General features: G+C 40.6%; 1 protein-coding gene across 1 annotated transcript; it reads right to left on the bottom strand.

Moving 5' to 3' along the window:
• Window positions 1-2,849: 2,849 nt before the first annotated feature.
• Window positions 2,850-21,712, bottom strand: LOC147445537 (uncharacterized). Its single transcript, XM_086526060.1, has 9 exons — window positions 21,182-21,712; window positions 11,019-11,379; window positions 4,151-4,692; window positions 3,830-3,952; window positions 3,687-3,758; window positions 3,516-3,608; window positions 3,369-3,437; window positions 3,204-3,290; window positions 2,850-3,113 (listed from the first exon to the last, which is right to left on the bottom strand). The coding sequence occupies exons 2-9, from the start codon at window positions 11,287-11,289 to the stop codon at window positions 2,850-2,852; spliced, it is 1,521 nt and encodes a 506-aa protein (XP_086382186.1). The 5' UTR covers window positions 11,290-11,379; window positions 21,182-21,712.
• Window positions 21,713-21,771: the final 59 nt, after the last annotated feature.

Below are 21,771 nucleotides of genomic sequence, written 5' to 3'. Positions count from 1 at the left end.
AAGAAGAGTTATATAGTGAGAACTCTATAAACACACTCAAAATTGGCCTTTGATCATGAAGGAACTTCCAAAATATTCATCAAAATGTGAATTTTACTAGTAAATTAGCATAGAGAATTTTTGTAAGTGGGCCATAACTTTCAATACATGGGCTTTCCATTTTATAAGCATAAAAACATCTTTAGAACTACCTATGCTAGATATGTATCACTTTAGAGGTCACTAGTTGCCTTGTAGGATAAATGCCAATTATTAAAAAAGGTCAAAAACAGCACACGTTTTTGTGGCTCAAATTAGGTATTAAAATGTTAATATTCAAACCTAACTCTGAAGGTCAAAGCAGTAGCCCCAAATAGTTCCAATTTTTTTTTTTCGAGTGATAAGCTAGCTTTGTGGATATAGAGCACTTTAGAAGCTCCTTGGCATCTCAACAAATAATTCTAGGGAGTTGTTGAGTTAAGAGGACACTACAATGTCCGAGGACATGAAAGTTTCCTGCTACCAATATTCTAGTGTTAAGCCAAATGCAGTGCTTTGTGATGTTTTTTCCAGGAAGGCAGGCAAGGGACTGCCTAATATGAATGGCCACTTAGTCAAGGTGTTGAAAACAAGGAAAAATTACCAAAGTACCCCTCTAATTTGTGAAAATACCCAAAATTTCTAAAAAACCCAAAATACCCCCAATATTTTGTCGTAAATTCTCAAAATGCCATTCAAATTCTCCAAAATACCCAATATACCCAAAATACCAAGATTAAATTTCTTCAAGGATAAATCTTCTTGTAGCTTTTCATAAGAAGACTGATTGTCCATCAATACAAGATGTTAAAGCTAGAATTTGAGCTGATTATGTATGCTTTGGAGATAAATTGCTTCCTTATTTATAGAGCTAATTGTTTTTTTAACGAGGTAATTTGTGACAAATTACATGTTAAGCACTCAAAAACGAATCTCAATTGTCAAAAAGGGATGAAGATTAAAAAATCATAACCAATCTAACCAAAATAAAGCTACATTGTAAAATAAATAGGAGATAGTCCTTGGCACGTTTGTCTTTTGTTGTTTGACATATGAAATAAGTGTTTGTTACTTGTAGTACTTGAGACATGTGGGGTCCAAGAGAATACCTGATTTTGAACGAATGCCAATTTTGTTGTCAGTGCCAGTCATTGCACAAGAAGATTTATATTTTTTCTCATGTAGGAAAACGGAGTCTTTATCAGTGTTTTTCATACAATGCATAACATGAGGAGCTTCTGTTCGAGAGGCACCACATACCTAGCTAGGTACGCTTGGGAAGTAAGTCACAATGTGGGAATTATTCTGAGAATTTGTCCAAAACTTCTTGTGCGCAATGGGCCTTCGCTTATCTGTTAACTACTGTGAGTGGAGCCTATCAAAATGTCCCTAGCAAGACAAAGTTACAATATCGCGCTGATGAGGCGGCTACACAAAACCGAAAGGCTTGCGGCGATCTGTTGCACCGAGTGGAGAGTGGCATGAACAGATGAATGAAACACAGAGTGTTGCAAATGAAGGGAATCATCGACAAGCAGAGGAGAGAGGAAGTAGCTCGGCAGGGAGCAACGCTAAAGCAGGGGTTGACGAGGCCGCCACAGTTTGTAGAGGAGCGAGGTGGAATATTCAACATTCAGACTAGCTGTAGGATTCCAGCATAAATTAAATTGTAACTGCCTACATATTGCGTGATGCGATGCCCCATGCAGTGCCACATCTCCCTCTCTTTCTCTTTTGGATGGCAGTCCACGGCAATCTAAGCGCTAGCGCTCGCTTGCAACAAAAGCAAGTGAGAGAGAGCGAGATGGAGGGAGGGATCCAAAAAGCCAAGCGCTAGTGCTCGTTGATAGCTGAGAGAGGTCTGCCTTGCTTCTCTTCTTTGCGCTGCCCGAGTGAACCCTTCTCTGCCTTCTTTGCAAAATCCAAGCAACCCTCCATCATGTACCTTGTTAAAGATAGGCTTACTCTTCTCTTCCCTCTGCGACTCTCAGAAGTCGGCAGAAAACACATACCTGCTGCATATTCATTCAGGGGTGGCAATTCGCATTTCATATCTTGCTTTGTAACCTACAGAGAAGAGTGCAGCACGTCAGTTAATTGCATGGCCATGATGTTCACTAGTACACATGTGATCCATCCCACTCAATGAAGCCTCCGGAATACAGTTGTACCAAGACTAGTCGACACAAGGAACTTTAATTCAATTCCTACATAGCAAAAAAAAAGACTTTCCTATATAAAACTTGAACATATGTAGAAAAAGTCTAAACTTGCACAAACGGGACCTTTTATTACATATATATGTAGTAAAAAAGACCCACATAATAAAACTATGTAGATTTTTTATCAACATGCACGAAAAGAAAACTATATAGCTTTTTGACCAACATATGCACAGGAAAAAACTACATAGTAATTGGAACGGAAGAAAATTTATATAGTAATATTCATGTTAGTCTTACATACACAGTTTATACAATAGCTAAACAAAAAGAGTCACATAAGTGAATAACATAAATTTAACTATTTTATTATATAAAAATTTATTGACTTTATAATTAAAATAATAATATTATAATAACAAATCTCAAAAATGTGTCGTAGATCTTGCATCAGAGAAATTAAATCTTTGCATCAAACTCATTATGCATGGGTATTTGGAACAAAGACTAGCTCATAAGAAAAGAACAATGTATAAGAGTAACTCACAATAGCTTTTTGAAGAATTCAATATAAGTCATAAATTTAATAATTGAAAATAGTTGATGCTAGAATGTTCACCCTTTCTTTGGATCTGAAGGTTACATTGAAATAAACAAATCAGCATAACATTACTCAACCACAGATACATCATCCACACTTAGTGGAGAAGAGTCACATTTGGAAATTCTAACTTTGTTTGTGGCCAAAAGGTACACCACAAATGATGAGCGCATGCCATCCACACTTTGCTCTTGACGATCTCCAGTGAAATCTGTACTACGCTTTGCTAGATTGAAACTAGCCTTTAGCGTAATATACAATGCATCAACTGTTGGAACCTCTAAAAACTTGATTAAAATTGTCTCTTGGTCGTCTTTATCAAAGCTCATGTCCTAAATAAAAGTTCAATTGTAAAAAGTCACTACTTAATTGAAGCTTAATCCATGCCAAAAGATGAGTACAACAAAAGTCAATCTCCTTACATATTCATGCAGCCCGGTTGATAGTTTATTGAAGGCTTTTGTGTTTTGAAGAGTAACACTCTCATTAAGAACATTCTTCAGTACACTCTACATGCGTAGAAAATTGAAAGCATAGAAGTTCAGTTAGAGCTCTAGACTATGAACATTTGGGCAATAGATAACAACTAACTTTTTCTTGGTGCAATCTTTTTTTTCCTTTTTAGTCTGCATCATATCCATCATCTTTTTATTCCACTGCATCAAAAAAGTTAAGTTAAAGCTCAAAGCATACAAGGATATGAAATATATAAAAGTTAAAAGATGTGAGTAAACCTTAGGTGCACGCTTGCTCTTTCTAGAGCTCACATCTACTTGATTTTCCCCATGAGAGCTCTCAAAATCCATTTGTTCTTTAATGAGATCAACCTTTGCATGTTTTCATAATAAAACATATTAAATACATAGCTAGTTTAATTATTGTAAAGGAAAATAACATAGACATACCTTTGCAACATCTTCAATAAGAGCAAAGAAAGAACCAATTGAAGCTAAAGCCTCATCCTCTTCTTCAACATCCTAATAGTAAATAAGTAAATTAAAGAAAGTGTACAAAATAACTTGAGATAGTATAAGTTGAGAAAACATACATCTAGAAGGGCTTCAACTTGCACGCGAGTGAAAATTTCCTTTGAATAGTTTTGGTTTTTCTCAAAGTCTATATGAGGATGATACACATCCTCATTGATAGGTTGCAAATGATTTTCCTCAATCTGCAATTGTATAACGTTTCTAAGTAACTTTAGTTAAGAAAAACCAAATAAAAAAGAGGAAGAAGATCCCACAAGCTGTTTTTCTTTTTCTTCCGCCTTTGCATTCACTAAGTCGGCTCCCTACAATGCACAACTTCACATAATCAATCTTATTATGATAGCTCAAAACTATGAAAAAATAATGATAATGTGGCTTACAGATATTAAATTTGTGATATTGATGAGCGTTGATTTTTTTTTTTCATTCTTTCGCTTAGCTTGTCTATGACGCAAGAAAAATGTGTAGATGTCATCCACTTTCCAATGGTACTCTGCACCACAGAAGCTCATCTCCTCAATTTCATCATGGTGCTCTTGAATGAAGCTCACAAGTTCATCCTTCCCCTGTAGATTGTGTTGTAGGTCACAAAGCTTGGAATCAAATGCTTTCATCCAACCTCTAACAGTTCTCAGATTGGAGCAATGGACTGCATGTACACTATCAGCGTAATACTTTGCAAGAAACTCTTTTCCATACAAGAGTGTTGGATCTCTATCACTTTTCTTCAGTGGGAAGCGAAAGAGTTGCTCATATGTCGGAAGTGGTTTTTCAACTGTGTCTTCCTTTGCAACTTGTATAGCCTTACTATGCCTTTGAGACAATCTTCCAACTACCATACTATTCTTATGATCAGTCTTAGAGGACTCTCCACCACTTGATTCTAGCTCTTTTACCCTTTTCTCTAGCATTGCTATTGTCTCTTTGAGAGACATTGTTTCAGATGGAGAAGCCATGTAGTAGCTACAATTACACAAGTTATACCTTAAATCATATAAAGTGTAAACATAACTTAAAAAGCACAAAAAAATAATTTTCCCAATAAATTAAATTATTTTAATGTTAGATACATCAAAGGCTAAGCACTTGTGCATCTCCAAACTACTGGAAAATTCAATTGAGCACCACTTCTTGAAGACATGCACCTCCTACTAACTACAATAAAGTCATGTATCACTACTTTGCATGAGTTCCGATCTCTCTCTTTGTGCTGTTGGCTTTGTATCCTCCATGTACAATGATCTAAACTATCGCGTACTAGCCAGGCTAATTTGCATTTTTTTCCCTGGTGGTCAATCTCTCTAACAACTACGTGTAGAATGTTGAGATGTAGAGAGAAAGAGAGAGAGACGAGACAAGAGACACACCATATACGCTCCCAAAGATTGATTCATATTGAGGACAAGATACAAATATATAGGTGAGACCAAATTGAGAAGAGTGAGCCATATATAGCTCCAACACCCCCACTCAAACAAAGGTCTCTAGCTTTGGATGCAAAAACCCTTGGGGAGTTCAAGGGAAAAACCCAAGCCCCTATACAATGTGAAAATATGAACCAGGGATGATGATGTGAAAGTGAATTGTGCATCTATGTACAAATATTCAAGTGACTTAGAGATCACAATGTGAAAATGTGGAGTGTGCATAGTGCATGGTACCTAAAAGATTACAATGTCATATGTACAAAGCTATTACAATAGCAAAGAAGCTAATCTAGAAAGAGTGAGGTCGAAGCAACTCCAAGCTCCGAGTGCAAGATGATGAAACGTGACTCGTTGAGGCCTTTGGTCAAAATGTCTGCAATCATCTGGTCACTTGGACAGTGTTCAACCATAATGGTTCCTTTGCGTACTTCATACCTGACATAATGATAATGGACAACAGTGTGCTTTGACTTATTATGTTGAACATAGTCTTTTGCAAGACTAATAGCACTTTGGTTGTCACACCGCAAGGGTGTGCTAGAAAGAGGAGAGTGACCAATATCAACCAGCATTTGTCGAAGTCAAATCAACTCACGAGCTACAAGTGATGCCGCAACATATTCTGACTCAGTCGTAGAAACTGCAACACAACGTTGTTTCTTGCTGGTCCAAGAAACAAGACAACCATTTATAAAGAAGCAATTTCCACTAGTAGATCGCATAGATAAATGTGAGCTTGCCCAGTCTGCATCTGTGTAACCCAAAAGAGAAAGAGATTGCATAGAATCCGATGTGAGTTGTCGTTGATAGACTAAACCAAAATCTGTAGTGCCTTTCAAGTATTTCAACACACGCTTTGCAGCAGACCAATGCTTAAGAGAAGGACATGCAAGATGTTGTCCAAGATAATTAGCAGCAAACAAAATATCAGGACGAGTGTTCATGCCGACAAACTGAAGACATCCAATCAAGTTAGCATAAGGTTGATTTGTGACAAGTTGACCGCCATTGTCAGAAATGTTCTTCGTAGAGCTCACAAGACAAGGTGTGTTGGCTGAATGTGCAGATTTCATACCAAATTTTTGAATAGTATCTGCAATAAACTTTGACCGTCGAAGGAATAAAATACCTTTTGTACGGTTCCGTTGGATTTGAATGCCAAGACACGAGTGAATCTCTCCAAGATCCACCATATCAAATGCAGAAGACAATAACTTTTTCACTTGCTGAAGAAATCCCAAATCATTGGAAACAAGGATGGTATCATCCACATAAAGAGCAAGAATCACAAAACTGCTACCTTGGCATTTTATGTATAAGTTGGGGTCTGACGAGCAAGAGATGAATCCTTTAGAAGTGAGAAAAAGATCAAATTTTGTATACCAGGCTCACGAAGCTTGTTTGAGACCATATAGTGCCTTATGGAGTTGAGCAACAAGGTCTTCTTTACCTGGAATAACAAACCCTTCTGGTTGTTCCATATAAATTTCCTCTTCCAAGTCACCATTAAGAAAAGCAGTTCGCACATCCATTTGATGAGCTTCTAAATCAAATTGAACAGCAAATGCCAATAAAACTCGAACACTTGTAATGCGAACAACTGGTGAAAAAGTATCTTGATAATCAACACCAGCTACTTGGGAGTAACCTTTTGCAACTAAACGCGCCTTGAACTTGTCAAAAGATCCATCTTCTTTTACTTTTGTCTTATACACCCACTTACATTTAATAGCTGTACGGCCAGGAGGTAATTCAGTTAGTATCCATGTACCTTTAGAGATAAGAGAATCGTACTCTGCTTCCATAGACTCTTGCTATTGATTCTTTTGTGGTGAAGAGATAGCTTCATCATAAGTAATGGGATCTTCGGAAGTAGAAAAAGCATTATCATCAATATCGTCATCATAAACATGACATGAGCCATGTTCAAAATCAATAGGCAGATCAACAAAAATATCAATATCATCATTGGCAACATTCGGAATGGATGGTTGTGAAGAGGAAAGTTACTCTATAGGAAGAGTTTCATCTTCTGAAAGAAATGGAAAAGCCTGAAGCAATGATTTAGTATCATCAGAATCATCCATGGACCATGAGCCTCCCATAAGCTGTTCGTTAAAAGTAGCATCACGATTCACAATTACTTTCTTGGAGGAAGGTTCATAGAATTTGTAGCCTTTGGAAGTGTCAGAATATCCAATAAAAATAACTTTAAGACCAGGAGCATCAAGCTTTGTTCGTGTTTCTTTGGGAACATGAATATAAGCAATACATCCAAAGGTTCGAAAATGAGATACAGAAGGAATGTCACCTGTCCATGCTGTGATGGGTATCTTACCAGAGGGTGCAGTAGTAGGAAGATGATTCTGAATAAATACTGCTGTCAAAGTAGCTTCAGCCCAAAAAACACGAGATAAGCCAGAATGAATCAACATACATCTTACAGCATTGAGAATAGTGCGATTCTTTCGTTCAGCAACACCGTTCTGTTGAGGCGAATATGGAATAGTGTGTTCATGATGAATTCCACTGTCAGCACAGTAACTCACAAACTCTCGAAAAACATATTCGCCTCCATTGTCACTACAAAGCTTCTTAAGGCGACGACCAGTTTGAATTTCCGCAGCCTTGTGGAATTGTTTGAAAACAGATAAGGCTTCAGATTTTTGTCTAAGTAGAAATACAGTCGTATACCTTGAGAAATCATCAATGAAAGTAATGAAGTAGTGATATTGTGATCTCGAAGAAGGTAGAGGTCCACATATATCAGTATGAACAAGATCCAATATGTCATGAGAATGAGTTGTATTTGAAAGAGGAAAGGGTTTGCAATTGTGTTTCCCAAGAGCACAAAATTCACAAATTTCCATATGGGGATGGGCTTTAAGATCCATGCCATGAATAAGATCACGACGTTGAAGATCAAAGAGTTTTGAGAAATCAGCATGAACAAAACGGTGATGCCATACTTTGCAATCATGATCACCTGGAGTAGTGACAACATTTGCTACAGCATTGTTGAGAGAGAGTTCAAACAAATTACCATTTCGAGGAGCAGTGGCTATAGTCTGTCCATCTTTCTCAATTCGGCATTTGGTATGATCAAATCCAACAAACAGACCAAGATCAACAAGTCTAGCAACTGAAAGAAGATTACGTTGAAGATCTGGTACATGTAATACTCATCGCAAAATTCGAGTGGAAGAAGATAAGGTACCAAGATATAAGTCTCCAATACCCTTTACTTGACAAGTAGTATCATCAGTAAGATAAACAACACGTTGAACTGGCAGTGGATGATAGTTATGGAGCCACTTAGAATGATATGTCATATTTCCTGTAGCACCACAATCGACAATAAAAAGTGATCCATCGCGTACATGAAGTATTCTGTCTGGAGCAACTGAACATAGGACGCAGCTTGTTTCTGGTACAATGTTGTTTCGATGTTCAGTAGCATATGCTCTATTTCGATCTGTGTCGAATCGACGCTTATAGCACATATGAGTGGGATGATCAGATCGTCCACAATATTCACAAGAAGAAGAAGAAGAGTCTCTAGATAAACGTGGTTGTTTTGTGGTAATATTGTGTTCTTCATCATATTGATGTGCCCAACAATCATCTTCAGTATGGCCATTTCTGTTGCAGTAAGAACATTGCTTATTAGGAAATTTGAGACGAGAGAAAATATTACCGCGATGGCCACCTCTGCCGTTTCCTCGTTCAAATGGACGCCTTCGAGCATAAAAATCCCATTCCATCTGTTGTGACTCAGTCTCCTCTTGTGAAATCATAGATGTATCATGACCAACATTACGACGTTCTTGATGTTGAGAGTATTCAATTAAAGACATGCAGGCTTGGTCGAAATCAAGACCATCTTTATTAGAGAGAATAGTAACAATGTTATCATAAGAAGAGTCCTTCACCGTATCAAGGAGAAGTGTAATCAGTTGCTTTTGTGGAACAGGATCACCGACAGCAGCAAGTTGATTAATAATAGATTTGAAAGATTCAATATGTCGCGTCATGGCAGTACCAACTTCATATTGTAACTTGTTAAGCAACCCTCTCAAATAAAGTATTTCTGTGACATATTTCTTCTGAAAGTTTGCAATAAGGTACTTCCATACGTCGTGGGAAGTAGGCAGTTCATACATATCAAGCAAAAGGGAATCAGTAAGAGCAAAAAGAATATACCGACGAGCTGCTTTATCACGTCGTTGCCAATCCGTATAGGCAACATTCCAATCTTCAAATATAGGTCCTTCAGTGATAAGCACGTTATCATTATCCGTATCAACAGGCTGAGGTGGACAAACACGATTTCCAAGAACAACATCGGAGAGTTCATCGCCTTCAAGAATTAACAACATCTTTGCTTTCCAGCCTGGAAAACCTTGACCTTGGAAAGGAGGAATAGAACGCTGGCCAGAAGGAAAGCCGTTGGCGAGAATATTCATAGCCATATCTTGTTGCGAGAAGACGTATAAGATAAGATCGCAGAATTTGCACACCATATATGGTGAAGGCCGCAATTGAGAATGAGAGAGATATGAGGACTGCGTTCTGTCAATGATAAACGTAAGAAGGATGCTCAAGGAACGTCCAAAGATGTGAGAGACGTCACCCAAAAAAACGCAGGGTAAAGGAGATGTTAATAATAAAAGAGTCCTCAAAATAGAGTGGCGTGAGACGCAAGATTGACCGCCACAATACGAATAGCAAAAAGCTAAATCTTCTCAAAAAAGTTAACGCCAAAATAAGAAAAACGATCCCGGACGCTTCACAAAGAAGTAGGACAAAGAAAGCTGCTTCAAGCTCAATTGCAGTAAAAACAGCATAACTTTCTGCTGCGAACTCCGATTGATGCAAACCTAGAACTCAAATCAAAGATCTCGAGGAGAAGAACAAGTTTTGGATGAAAAGTGCTTTTTCCGTTTCTCCAAATTTTGAGCAGAACAGCAAGAAAAATTGAGATGAAGTTCAGGGTGTCATCAACAAGAAAACGTAATCAACGATTAGATTGATTAGCAATAAACGCCACACAAAACACTGATCATATTCTTCTTAACATAAAACAACCACAGTTAACAAGAATCAATGCTCAAAATTAAAATTTGTAGCAATTTTTGAATCTTGTATGCAAATCGCATACACATATTGTTTTGTCACCATGAATTGAATCGGCGTGTGATCATTACTGCTCTGATACCATGTTGAGATGTAGAGAGAAAGAGAGAGAGACGAGACAAGAGACACACCATATACGCTCCCAAAGACTGATTCATATTGAGGACAAGATACAAATATATAGGTGAGAGCAAGTTGAGTAGAGTGAGCCATATATAGCTCCAACATAGAAGATCATCTTCACAGTCATTTTTGGTTGCTAGAATGATATCACCAACCTCTAACCAAGGGTGTGCATGTCCGACCTCTCCGAGAGTTGTAAGCCACTTTCTTTGAATCAAATCCTTCACCTCATATGCTACTAGCATGTTAGTTGTCAATGGAAGAGGTATGAACTTATGCATCAAAGATGAGATTGGTATTATATAATCCCAAGTGTATGGCATAGTTTGTTGTTGTACAATGCTCATTCCAGTTGCATGGTGAACTACTAGTTCGTCAACCCCATTGTGTGAGGATATGCATTGTATATAATACTCTGCCCCAAAATACAAATAACATTGACCATTGTGCTCCATAGAGAACAATGTTTTAATCTTGGCCTTCCAATGCCCTACATGAAGAGCATCAGTATCACCATTGTCCTGCTTTACAGTCACATGATCACCAACTTTAAAATCCTCACCCTGGTAAAGTATCTTCTGGTAGACAAGAGTATTTTCACCTTCACTAACTGTCGTCCCCCATAGTTGTTGAAAGTACCTTTTCTGCTCATCTGAAAGGCATCTCTTTGTGCATTTCTTCTTGGTTACACCGATCCATTTTGCTCTAATCATGTTGTGGCAGTAAGCAGGTTCATAATCTACCAAAATCTTATGCCATACCTCCCTGGCTCTTGTTAGAGAAGAGAGTTTCAAGAGCCCTTTTTGATGGAAGATAGAGCATTGTGGACTCATAGGATGCACTAGAGTGAAATCATCTAGGAGTATCAACCTTTGGTGTAAGAATCACAAATTCCTCTCATGTGGTAGGAATCCATCCTTCTCCTCTTGAAGCATGCGAGTAACCCATGTAAACAGAAGTCGCTTGTAAAAGTGGACATAAGTTATCTCATTATTTTTTTTGTTAGTCTTTACTCCCATATATATGGAGACCATCCTTTCAAAAATATAGCACCAATATACATCATGAGATTCATGCCTGATAATGTCATCAAGCAACTCCCCATTCCCAGCAACATGCTCCAATGGTGAAGAGTTTGGGCCAAAGAATTCCTCGCTCCTTACTCGCCAAGATGAAAACAAAGTTCGCATCATCTTGATACTCTCCTTTGTCCAACCCTTCTCACGACTAAAATTGTAAAATGTGTGGGCGATGTCTATTAGGAGAAGACCAAGCTCATACATGGGTCTTGATACATCGTTGATGACACTCAATACATATGGCAGACACCACTGAATAAATTTTTGATTTTCCTCTGCCTTAAAACCTTCAAAGTACTTGCTAGGAGTGTGTTTCCACCTGCCATTGCGAATTGATGGTGGTGCAAGCTTATATACAAGCTTGCACATTCGTCCACCTTCTTTTTTGAATCATTTTGCAATCCTCGCATGAGATTTGATGTATATTTACTGAAAAATTTCACTGGAAGAACATGCATTGTATCATACACCAAGTCAAGTGACAAATCAAAGCCATATAAGTCAAAGAACTTCCATAACAATGACTCTCCAGATAGTCCTGCATGTGCAAGATTAGTATCTCTTTGATTTTGAGAGGTTGCTCTTCTGGCCTGAGTTACTGCATTGGATATTTCCAAAATGGAGCGTTTTGTTGGTGGATATCTTGCTTGTCGTCTATTGTCATGATAGACATATCGCCCTCTATACATTGGATTACTAGCATCAAGAGTTGCTTTGGGCTTGTCTCTTTGACAACCCTCCTTGCCACCGTCCTTGAAGAGTCCTATTTGGCACTGGGCAGGATGGTCTCCAATGACCATCATAAGCATCCCGTGTAATATGCATGTCTATTGCCGTTGAGTTCCCATGCCAAATATTTTGTTGACATCATAGTTGTAGTGTACTGCTATTCCTGACATGAAGAAGTCTTGCAATTCCTCCATAAGAGGACATAGAAAAGCACCAAATAGACCACTATTGTTTCGGGCTATTTTCTTGGAGCTAAATGGGAGGAATAGTACTGGGAGTACACTAACATTGGAAGACTTTCCCATGTTCAAAATTTTTATCTCTACCACCCCACTGTCTTTCTGTGTGGTGTGAGAAGATTGGAACCCATCCCAATGCAATAGAAGTGCCAGGTTACGGGGATCTCCCTGGAAAATTATTATGCCATATGAAAATACTCAAAAAATGAGAAAAAAGAAAATAAAATACCATGCTAGTATTTGTAAAACCATACCTCAATCAATTTCTTACTAGTGACCATATGTTTGCGACAATCTCTACACACGAAAATATATTCTTGAGTCTCCTCATTCCACCCTTGTTAAATCTCTTGCGGACGGGATGAAGGAGGAAATGTTGTGTACACCTTATTACACCCTGGGTTTGTACAGATAACTGGAAGCTCAAATGTCTGATGTGGGTCCCAAAAGTGCTGGACTATATGACACTTTGCGCCATCCCAAAAATCATGGATAGACTCTGGATGTAGTTCCACTACAAGAGGTTATGTGTTCTTGTGACGCTCTTAGCGACGGAAATACACTGGGTTTTTATAACCCCCGGCGTCGCTATAAGCGTCGCTAAAAGCGTCGCTACGAGAGCGTCGCTTTAGGCGTCGCTATAGGCGTCGCTATAGACGTCGCTATATAGCGACGCCTATAGCGACGCCTATAGCGACGCTTATAGCGACGCTCTCACAGAAGAGTATAGCGACGCATATAGCGACGTTACAGAGCCATAAATAGCGACGCATATAGCGACGCCTGAGAGAATATTTTTTTGGTGGCAGGACATTGAATGCCTGCCACCCATCAACCATATTGTACTTGATTCACTTTTTAAAAAAAGTGCAAAGGTAAATAATAGACCCAAAATAGTCACCCACAAGACGCATTGTTTGCAAAATTGACAATTGTACACATCATAGACAAACTGAATTGATTGGCAAATGTAATAATGACAATTGTACAACATCATAGGCATAAAGAATTGATTGGCAAAAGGAATTGCGGTGACAAATGTAATAATATACATGGTTCAAAAAGACGTATAAAATCCGTCTCATGATACATAAGCTATGAGAAACCCTAAACTAATGCTATCTAGATACGGCTAAACTGACGTCGTCTAATCAGACGTCTCATCGCGTCCAAGCGGCGTATCTGTCGGATTCTGCAAAAAAAGACAATAAGACAGTTTTCAGTAAGTATAAACATATAACGACATTTATAAAACAATACAAAAAATAAAAAAGAGTAAACCCTAATACTAACCATGCCGCTGCGAGAACTGAGAATGTCCATCAGGGCGTTTAAGCCCTTCCTGCCTGCGTACTCGCGCTCGTACGGTGTGGGATCACGTCCTGTCATCGACCACTGTCAAAACATACAAAGATTTCATTATGTTAGAACTAAAAAACTCATAAACCCTAAACTATCGAACATGCATAAAGAGCAATGTGAAAAGACTTACAAAATCGGCCTCAAATGATGCCCATCCACTGCTCCCCAAGTGGTGCGAGCTCCCTGCCTCTACTCGCGCTCTGGCTGCATCCTTTTGTTGCTTCCACTTGTCGGGATTCTCGCGCGCTGCTTTCTTCGCATTCTTCCAATCTTCTTTGGCCAGCCAATCTGGCCTATTCCACCCATTCTTGATTGCTTTTTGCACTTCGGAACGCTTGTGTTTGCAGTATTCGCGCATTCGAATCTTCATCAGGTCTTCATTGAAGCGCTGATCCCGTGTTGGAACGGGAAACTCATCATGAAGTATGCTGATGACTCTGTTTTTTAAATCACTTGGTACTTCACTCCATTTGTTTAGTATATAGTGCCTAAACAGCTGAGAGCAAAGACCACGCATGCGCGAGATCACCTTCTTGCCGTCATCATCCATGATGATGCCGCCGCTGATGTCGACGGAGTAAGGCAAGCCCTCTGGCCGGTGACGCGTGAACCTGGGTGTCCCGGCAGGGGTCTCTAGCGGCGTGTCGATGGGGGTACGGACGTCAGGTGTCTCCACCGGCGTCTGGGCCCCGAAGCGAGGAGTGTCGAGTGGGGTGGCTCCTGGCGGAGTAGGTAGAGGTGTGTAGCTTCTAGGAACAGTCAGCCGTGCAAAACCTGGCGTAGACGGCGATGCTGTGGCTGGTGTGGGGGCGGGCAAAGAAGGGGAGGGTAAAGAGCCTCGTCGAACACGAGGCGGTGTGGAGGCATCGGTGGCGGAATCCCCACAACAACCGCCACCGCCACCACTAGAGCGCCGGTGTCTAGAAGAGTGTGACGCTCGTCTCGTCGACGCCGAAGCTTCGGAGCGCGCCGAATGCTCCGAAAGAGAGGGAGATGCGGATGGTGTAGGAACGCGCGATGATGCGCCAGAGCGATGACGCTCCACGTACCACTGTCTCTGCTGCGGTGACAAAGAAGAAAGAAACTCCTCATCATCCATACCTGCATTAAACACACGAATATTTAAACTTAATATTGAATGAATAGAGTAGACAATGACGCAAAGACCATTAAATACAATGACGTAATGACGCATATAAATACAATGACGCAATGAATCGAGTGGTAGAAGAGGCAAGTCGAAAACTCAGAATTTTCAATCAAAAGATGTGAGCGCGAGTAGAAAAGAGCGTTACACACCATGGAAGCTACTTAGAGAGCTAGAGCTTTTACAGCACGGAGCAAAATTGTTCAAATACAATATTTGTGGCTTTAAGAGATCTCTCTCTCATCCTCGCATAACTCAGCATAACTTCCTATATCTATATAGAGCTCTCCGTTTAAACACATATCCTCTGTTTCATTTTGTAGCTCCTCTGCATGCACCCCATATAGAGCAGTAGCATCTTGATGCTCGTCTGGCACCACCGCAGCGGCTTCTGATTGAGCATCTTCTCTGATCTCCTCCATTGATGTCGTTGTGATTGGCACATGGTAGCCTTCATACGTCCTTGCACTACGAGGGGCTAACTCTATGACGTACCACCAGTTTGATGTAGACTTTGTAGGATGAAATACTACCTGCCAAAGCCACATAACTTACATGAGAGCTTTCAAGCACATAACTTGTAAAAGGGGGATGTTAACTATTTATATATATACTTACTTGTTCACAATGCTCGGGTAGTACGAAAGTGTCTCTTAGGTCAGTCCATTTCTTAGTAGAATCCACCTCAAGAAAACCAGACTCTCCTCTACGCACAGTAGCGTTTCGACCCTCCATGATTATCTTGAACCATTGCACGTCGAACAAGTCGACAAAAAATCCTCTGTAATCGATCCTCAAAATCTCTTGCAGCGTGCCGAAGTAAGTGAGTTCCGCCACCACGGGATCTGCATCAGAGGAACGTCGTCGACTAGACTGTTCAAATTTTGCCATGATTCCACAATCTTGAGTAAAACGCTTTTTGTCGATTCGTTCCACCCTAAAATGTCGACCTTTACACCATGCTGCTGTGTATGACTTATACTACAACGAACAAAGATTATGAGTGGCCGTTCAAACGTTTATAAATAAAGTCACTTGCTAGTCGTACATTGCAAACTTACCTTGGTCGCGCAACCCCGAGAGTACTCCCACTCTTCTTCAGTCACTTCGTCACCGCATTGTTGTGCGCTTTTCAATTGGTTGTGCAACCATCTTAAGCTCATGAAGGTTGGTAGGCTCTCCAGAACCGCTGGATAGTGCATCGGTGGTCGTCTTCCCCGTCTCCACTCGATTCGTGCCCTTTGTCGCTCTTGCTTTGCATCCTCATATTGTGAAATCCACTTTTGCATCACTGGATTGTGAAGCATGCAAAATCGGTTGATTTTAGCCTCTAGATCTTCCGTCATCTTCTTCTCAACACCGAGATTGCACATGACAATCCCAGATATGCGCTCATCATCTATGGTTCGCCATAGCGTGTCCCGGGATTTATCAAATCCGTCTAGCCACTCTCCAATGTACACTAGGGACTCTGATACCAACCAACCTTCTGCCATGCTACCCTCCGGACGTGCCTTTTGACGCACATATCCCTTAAGCGTTTTCATGAAACGCTCTAAGAAGAACATCCATCTGGAATGAACTGTGCCAGCTATTTCCACCTCATCAACTATGTGAATAAGAAGATGCACCTGAATGGTTAGCATTGTAGTAGGAAAATGTTTCTCAAACATGCACACAAGCTCCGCAGCATTTAGTTTGGCGAATGGTATGGAGTCTACGTCGATCTCCTTTTGTGAGATCCATTGCACCAGCTTTGCAAGTTTGTAGATTGTGTTACGGATGTCGAGAGACAAACATCCCTCAATGGCAACCGGTAAAATAAACTGTAAAGTATGTGCAGCAATGATATTAAAGTCCACATTTTATGCAATGATATTAAAGTCCACTATGAACGTACCTGACACATTTTATGCCAATCGTGTGACTTCAAACCGGTAAGCTTTCCTTCTTTAGTAAAACACGTTCGGAGCGAGTGCATTACGCCAGTGGGGGTCCGCAAAGATCGAATGGCCTCTTTTACTTTGCGTTCTTGGGCTCCTGTGAAAATCCATGGTGCTTTAGGAAGTTTTATCGATCCATCAGACGCTGTTTGCGGCCAATATTGCTCCATACGATCCACATTTCTAAGGTCAACTCTGGCTCCCAAAGTATCTTTCTTGCCGGTCAAATGGTCCCATAGTAGATTACCCACATTCTTGAATATGTGCATTGGATCGAGCAAGTGATTGATCACGAGTCGAGGCCAGTATGGTAACTCGTACCATAGAGATAGTCTCTTCATCCCTGGAGGCAATCCGTCATCGCACATCTCCTTCTGCTCTAACCATGCTTGTGCAGACATCCTTGGTGGCTCTCTTCCCAAAAAGCCGTCGCGTAACACATGATTCTCCGGAAGATACGCTTGATGACCTTCGTAGATTTGCTTCTTCAGTGAGGGTGCCCTACGTGCATTCAGTCTAGGTCCACATGTGACACATGCTCTGTATCCGCTTGTTTGAAGCCCTGCATGTATACACATGATAATAGATCAACTATGGGGAAAAACCAGATTTACAGTGTCTGAGAGAGGAGTGTCAATAGATCACCTGAGCATTCTGTTAGCCCGGGATAGTCATGCATGGTCCACATTAGAATACCTCTGATCAAAGCATTCCGTCGTCCTGTGTGTCGGCTCATATCCACCACCTCTATGCCAATCCACAATTGTTGTAGCTCTTCCAATAGTGGACGAAGATACACATCCATATTCCCCACTTTATATCGCCCTGGCACAATCAAGCTTAGCCATAGGTGCTCCTTCTTCGTAGTCAACCACGGGGGAATGTTGTAGTTGACGATGACAACGGGCCATACACTGTAAGATGTTGATCTTTGACCAAATGGATTTACGCCATCCATAGCCAGGCCTAAGCGCAAATTTCGAGCTTCCCTGGCAAAATCCGACCATGTTCCATCTATATGTTTCCAGGCTGCGCAATCTGCAGGAATTCGTAGCACACCATCCGAAGATTTATTCTCCTCATGCCATGATGCTAGGGCGGCCATGGACTTACATTCGAAGAAATGCTTGATGCGAGGAAGCAAAGGAAAATGTCGCAAAACCTTTTGTGGAATTTTTGTCCCGTGGAGATCTACTCGATATCTTTCGGAATCACATTTCGGACACTTCTCCATGTCTGTGTATTCCCCTCTGAAAAGAATGCAGTCATTAGGACAAGCGTGGATAGAATTGTAATCCATCCCCAAGTTTCGCAAAATCTTTCTTGCTTCATCTCGGGAATCTGGCATCACATTGTCAGCTGGTAGAATGTGCTCTTTCAGCAATCTACACAACATAAAAATATGATACAGTCGTGTAAAAATCTATCAGATCATTATACACCATGAGTTCTATTAAAGTAAACTAATTGTAATAGATCACCTGAAAAGCGTTGTGACGCTAGTGTCACTCCATCCAAACTTTGCCTGCATGTTGAGAAGAACCAGGAGTGCTTTCAATCTAGACATACGTGCTCCATTATACAATGATGTATCGGCTTCACTTTTCATATCATCATAGATAAGCCTTTCTGAATCCATGATCGTCTCGATCATTTCATCAATCTCGGGCTCAAACATTGCCTCGTTGGGAATGTGCTCTGCATGATCATCCCCCGAGCTGTCAGAGGCTACATCTTGTGGCCTCACATATGCTGCTTGACCAAAGCGCCTGCGAATACGTCTATTGGGTTGCAAGATTGCTGCTTGTTGGCCAGCGTCAGAGTCCGACGAGTTATAATTGGCAACAACTCGATCTATAATAGATGGATCGAACTCGCCAAATTCACGAACGTGCTGCAAAGAAACACGTCTTGTCCGTCGCACAGCATGCTTGCATTGATTACAAGGACATAAGACCCTCGTTGAGAGATAGGTGTTTCGGTTGGACGGTCCCACATCTTCGTCGCTACTCATAATGAGGATAAAAAACTTATAACCTAGACAACAAATTTAATATTCTATTGGCATTCTTCGTCTTATCTCTCTCTCTCTCTCTCTCTCTCTCTCTCTCTCTCTTTACCTCACATTCTCTAGTCATGTCCAATCCCCGCACACCTCGGTCTAGAGGTGCACGGAGATCAGAACCACCGGGTTATAATCTCGTCTTTATTGGTCAATACCTATATTTGTGGGTACAAGAAATCTACACACCCACATCTACATGATACTGCATGTAGTGGACAAAACCCCTTTGCCTCTTCTCTAGCTGTAGCACTTCACAGCATCTTAACATCTTTTCACAGTAGATCTTTTCACTGTTCGTCTAACTCTAAACCCTAAACCGTAAGTAATTCTTGCGTGGACTCGATCTAACGTAAATAAGCGTAAATCTAAATAAACGTAAATCTAACTAAAAATAAAGCTAAATCTAATTTAACGTAAGTCTAATGACTAGAGGTTGTCTAGATGGTCATTGTGTCGGGGATGTAGTGACTCTTGCCGCCCTGAAGATCCACCTTCTTCCCTATCTTCTGAAGACATTTCACCAGTACTTTTGGATCGACGGAGCCCACTATGAGAGAAGGCAGCAATACCCTATATTCCATTCAGGGCTTTCTTCACCCGCTTCATGCAGGCATCGCAGTCTATGGAGACCCGCATCTAATCTAATATAACATAAATCTAAATCTAGCTTAAATAAATGTAAATCTAGTTAAAAATAAACCTAAATCTAATTTAATGTAAGTCTACATATAACCTAATCTTTAACGTCTTTTAAAATAGTTTCCTACGACGTTATAACTCTCTTCTTCCTGTGTGTGTGCGCGTGTGTGGATGTGTGTGCCAATAAAAAGAGATAAATGGTATAACCTTTCTATCACCCATGCCAAGTATGATAGATTGATTATGCCATTTCTCTCTTGAATAATAGGTCTTCAGTTCAACTCCTCGTCGGCTAGATCTTTAGGTCTTTTAATTTTAATTAGTTTCCTACGACGCTCCCTTAGTTTCTCTTTCTTTCTCTTTCAATGTGTGTGCGTTTTTTTGGATCGTATGCATGTTTTCTTTCTCTTTTCCTCTCTCAATGTGTGCGTTTTTTGTTTATGCATGTTCTCTCTCTCTTTTCCTCTCTCAATGCGTGCGTTTTTTGTTTATGCATGCTCTCTCTCTCTTTTTCTCTCTCAATGTGTGTGTGCATTCTTTGTTTATGTATGTGTGTGCGTTTTTGCACTCTCTCTCTCTCTCTCTCTCTCTCTCTCTCTCTCTCAAAAACACTATATGTGTGTGTGTATGTGTGTGTGTGTGAGAGAGAGAGCGAGGGAGAGAGAAAGAAAGGAAGGGAACATGAGAAAGAGGAGAGGGAAGGAGCATACCTGTCTCTCCTTCCTCTCCTCGTGCGTGTGTGTGTGTGTGTGTGTGTGTGTAAAAGAAAAAGAGAGAGAGAGAGAGAGAGAGAGAGTGAGGGAGAGCGTTACCTGCTCTTTGCTTGAGGGCGCCGAAAAACTCAGATCTGAGATCTGAGTTTTTGGGCGCGCTCGGTTATTTTTTTTACCCCAGCTGGCGTCGCTATGAGCGTCGCTATGAGCGTCGCAAATTTACAAAGAAATTTGCGACGCTCATAGCGACGCTTATAGCGACGCTCATAGCGACGCCGGGAATTTTTTTTTGGAGCGTCGCTGTGTGAGCGTCGCTAATGTGAAGAGCCTCTTGTAGTGTTCAGGTGGCTTTCCCAACCATTGTCTCGGTTTCTCCACATGGAGAGCATGCCATGGCACAAAGAATGACTCTTCAACATAAGCTCAATTTGTCTCCCAATTGGGAGATAATCAAAGGCTAGTGTCTCCTTACTAATGCATGCACAAATTTCCACACTACACCATTCATAGTTGTCCTCCTTGCTTGGACGTAGGAGCTCTCACTCATGGAGATTTCCTTCTTCACCCATGCAGACTCTGTATCAAAGAGGTTGTACCATACCAAGCCCTTGAAATAGCGATTGCAACTGCTCCCAGCAAGCAGGCACCCTATAATTATCAAACAAGAAATCATCCCAATTCTGTTCAAGTCGAACCAAGATTTTGCTCAAGCTTGGATCTTCTCTAGTGGAGTCATGCTTGCCTATTCTTGCCCCACCCATGTCACCGAATAGTAGACGAAGCATTTCATCTTGGCCACTAATGGGAACTTGATATTCATCCCACAATGTTTGAAATTGAATGATCTTTGATAAAATCGCAATTCCAAGCGGTGCATGATCTGGAGTAGTACATTGTTGGCAGTCTTCATCTGCTCTAGTTGTATTTGTTGATCTCAAATCTATGCCCTCTTCAAAGCCCTCTTCCACATTCATGCAAGCATCTGATGGTTCCATGTCTGGTACATTGTTATCAAAGTGCCTTACCTCCACATCATCTCCATTTACCAACCCAAGCTCACTTGCTAGACTACCTGCAACACTCCTTAGTTGTGCATGTCTAAAAAATGTCGTTTTCCCAACATATTTTCCACCATGGAAAAATGCAGAACATGTACACCACATTCTTTGTGTGGTGTCATAGTTGGATGCACTCTGAAGAGGTGGTGTACTATCAAGCCCATTCACATTAGGTGATTGACCCTGAAGGGCTCCAAGATTTCTGTTGTGATGGAAACCTCGGTAAATTTTCTGGAGTGCCTCCTGTTTTCTATGTTGGAAAAATGTGCTTTTGCTCAACATTTGATATCCTTCAGGTGTAAATGCACAATTATATGTGCATGCACACTTGAAAGTCTTGG

Source organism: Adiantum capillus-veneris, chromosome 12 (assembly GCF_014529385.1).
Source record: "Adiantum capillus-veneris isolate H3 chromosome 12, ASM1452938v2, whole genome shotgun sequence".
Lineage (NCBI taxonomy): Eukaryota > Viridiplantae > Streptophyta > Polypodiopsida > Polypodiales > Pteridaceae > Adiantum > Adiantum capillus-veneris.
The sequence above is the reverse complement of the archived record's forward strand: the minus strand, read 5'-3'. Positions and strand labels throughout refer to the sequence as shown.